Source organism: Diaphorina citri, unplaced genomic scaffold (genome assembly GCF_000475195.1).
Source record: "Diaphorina citri unplaced genomic scaffold, Diaci psyllid genome assembly version 1.1 scaffold119071, whole genome shotgun sequence".
Classification (NCBI taxonomy): Eukaryota; Metazoa; Arthropoda; class Insecta; order Hemiptera; family Psyllidae; genus Diaphorina; species Diaphorina citri.
In genome coordinates, this window is record NW_007496008.1 from 1 (window position 1) to 2,926 (window position 2,926).

At 37.2% G+C, this 2,926-nt stretch overlaps 2 protein-coding genes across 2 annotated transcripts in view; both read left to right on the plus strand.

Moving 5' to 3' along the window:
• Window positions 1-5: 5 nt before the first annotated feature.
• Window positions 6-980, plus strand: LOC103524144 (lactosylceramide 1,3-N-acetyl-beta-D-glucosaminyltransferase-like; the record flags this gene model as incomplete). Its single annotated transcript, XM_008489146.3, has 1 exon — window positions 6-980. A coding segment is annotated over one exon (933 nt), but the record flags the coding sequence as incomplete, so codon positions are not given.
• A 630-nt stretch (window positions 981-1,610) lies between these two features.
• Window positions 1,611-2,926, plus strand: part of LOC103524145 (beta-1,3-galactosyltransferase 1-like) — a gene marked incomplete at its 3' end in the record, with an annotated part of 8,688 nt that continues 7,372 nt past the window's right edge. Inside the window, exon 1 of the mRNA XM_008489147.2 lies at window positions 1,611-1,623. Within this exon, the coding sequence (XP_008487369.2) occupies window positions 1,611-1,623 (13 nt within the window). The remainder of the gene's footprint in view (window positions 1,624-2,926) is intronic.

The following is a 2,926-nucleotide window of genomic DNA, read 5'->3' on the forward strand; positions in this document are numbered from 1 at the left end:
CTAACCAGGAAGATCAATTCGCACTTCTCCTCTCCCAAGGACTTACCTCAAGTGATTCCACCTGGCAATCCTCAAGTGATCTTCTTCCTCCTGATGATAGCACACGCCTTATCAATCTGACTAACTTTGAGTTCCTTATTAATCCCCCCTGTTTGGACACTGTCTATCTTGTATTGATCCACTCTGCCCCCTACAACTATGAGAGGAGACGTCTCATACGGAATACATGGGGACCTCGGGTGTCCCTTTATTTCTTCATTGGAGAGACAGATCCCTCAAATCAAACCCGACTGGACATTGAGTCAGAGACATACCATGATATTGTACAAGGCAGGTTCTGGGATTCTTACCGGAATCTTACGTACAAACACACCATGGTGTTCAAGTGGGTGGTTTACAATTGTCCCCATGTCAAGTATGTATTCAAGCTAGATGATGATGTGTTTATGAATGTCATTCAGCTGGACGAGCTGTTGACACGCACGCTGTCTCCACACGGCACGCGCAACCTCCTCATGTGTTCCATTGTATGGGAGAAGTCACCTGTCCTGCGAACCTACCGCTCCAAGTGGCGTGTATCATTCTCAGAATATCGAGATCACTTCTATCCACCACATTGTCATGGGAATATTCTCCTGTACTCGCCTGATGTTGTGTTCAAACTGTACCAGCACCTCCAGACAGATCAGGAGTATTTCTGGGTGGATGATGTATTCATTACAGGCATTGTATTCTCCAAGCTCAACCTAACACATGCCAAGTTCAGCTGGTGGCCTGGTCATGATGAACCTATTGTCTCTTTGTTCAACAATTGGGATTTACGCAAGTATGACCCGCACAAGACTCTGTTTGCATTGCTATGGGAACCTGACTTTGTAAGTAAGTATAAGTATATGTACAAAGCAACCTATCTCAATACATCCTTGCTAGAGTCATGAGCTGTTTTCGTTCCCCTAATCAACCCTAAACCCTACCTACCCTTATGGTCTAAAATTGTCAGTACAATGAAATAGTGCTGTTTGTGCTAGATATCTTTGGTTGTTCTTTTTAACGTTGATATCAAAACGATTTTTTCTCTCTCTCTCTCTCTCTCTCTCTCTCTCTCTCTCTCTTTCTCTAGAGCTTCTACAGTAAACGTGGATCCTCTTCAGATTCTGAGCCTAGACCGAATTTCAAGATTCGTATTCCTGTAGCCACTACTGAAAGTCCGTTAAGTTTAGTAAGATTAAGTTTGTCTAGTGACTTGTCAATTCTCAACTTGATCCTGCAACCAAATTATCGTTTCGTCACTTACAGGTTTAATTACTAACCTATAACGAATAAACTTCTGAAGCGTTTCTGTATTTCACAAGGTGCATTGACTTATTTGTTTCTGTTGAAGAAGTTCTTTTCTTTAACTCTTTTTTTCTCTCCGGTTTTAACTCGTACTTAACCGACTACGGTGATCGAGGAGACAAATAAATTTTCATTGCACAATATTACAAACTCATTCATACGATTGAGAAACCTTACAAACCGTATTTTCTATTCGTTACAAGTCTTTTAACATGCCCGTCAGTGATTTCCTTATTTTAAGTTCGCCTGGTTTTTTACAAGGTTTAGTTCCCTCTATGTTTCGAGAGCGTAAGAGTGTCAGCTGTCGCTAACAATTGTGGTACCCCCTCTGTTTCACACTAACCTCAACTACAAGTATCTTCTTATCTTCTTGATGTCTTCGATAAGTTGAATTCCTGCTGCCTACAATTCTTCATGCAGCTACAACATAGGGTAACGTGATTAAGTTTAAGCCATTGAGTGTGGTTGAATTATTTTGATTTAAAGGCTTGTTTTCGCTTTTTAGTTGTTACATTATGTGTTGTCTTTTCTATTGTTTTATAAAAAATTTTGATTTGTGGACTTGTGACCCTATCCAGTGAAAACGAGCAAATTTTATCCGGAGTTTTAGACAAAAGGTAATCAATTTTATCTAAACATACTTTACTTTTGTAAATTGGCTCACTTTTAACTTGCTGCCCGGAGGTATTGATTTGTATGTTCTTATTTACAGATTTCTGCGCACTAAAGTGGCCAAGTTGAAAAACAACTTGTTGCAGAATAAACAAGTTGAAAAACAACTTTCAAACTTGCTTTGTAATCAACAGCAGTGGTTGTTTTAACTTGACACTCTCTCGCGGAATATATGTTTTATCCTTACTATCCTTTTTGTCAAAAAAAGGATTTTACATGTACGGATATTAGAGACAGGTTTCAATCTGATAGGTAATACGATTGTGTTTTGTCAGAATAGATACGTTTTTCAAGGAAGTATTCCCTGGTTTAGAATTAGGGGTTTTCGGTGTTTATTATTTTATCCACTAAATCAAGTTTGTTCTCTATTTTTATTGATAATGAAATATTATTCTATTAATACATATAGACTATCAATGCTGTATAGAGCTAAATAAATAGTGTAAAGTTATATTTTTATAAGATTTTGGATTATTTTTTAATGAATGATTGTAATTTTAAACAATGGGATGAGTATATCCCTTTTTATTATATGCTTTATATTATTATTATTCTATTACCGAATGGAAATAAAAATATCAACTGATCCCAAAGAATCAATGTTGATATTTTATTCCATTCCGGTAATCAAGATTAAACCACACAGATTATACTTAGATTAATTAGTCAATTATTATTAATATTATTATTCATGTTTACAGGGAGTCCATCTGTACTATATGTATCATGTATTAATTAGTTTTAAGAATTCATTCCCGGTGCCCGGCAAAAGCAAGCTTATTAGTCAGAGTAACTTAGTTATGTAGTTGGTGATGCGCTCTATCTCTCTCTCTCTCCTCTCTCTCTCTCTCTCTCTCCTCTCTCTCTTTTTTCTCTTTCTCTTTCTCTTTCTCTCTTCTCTCTCTCTCTCTCTCCTCTC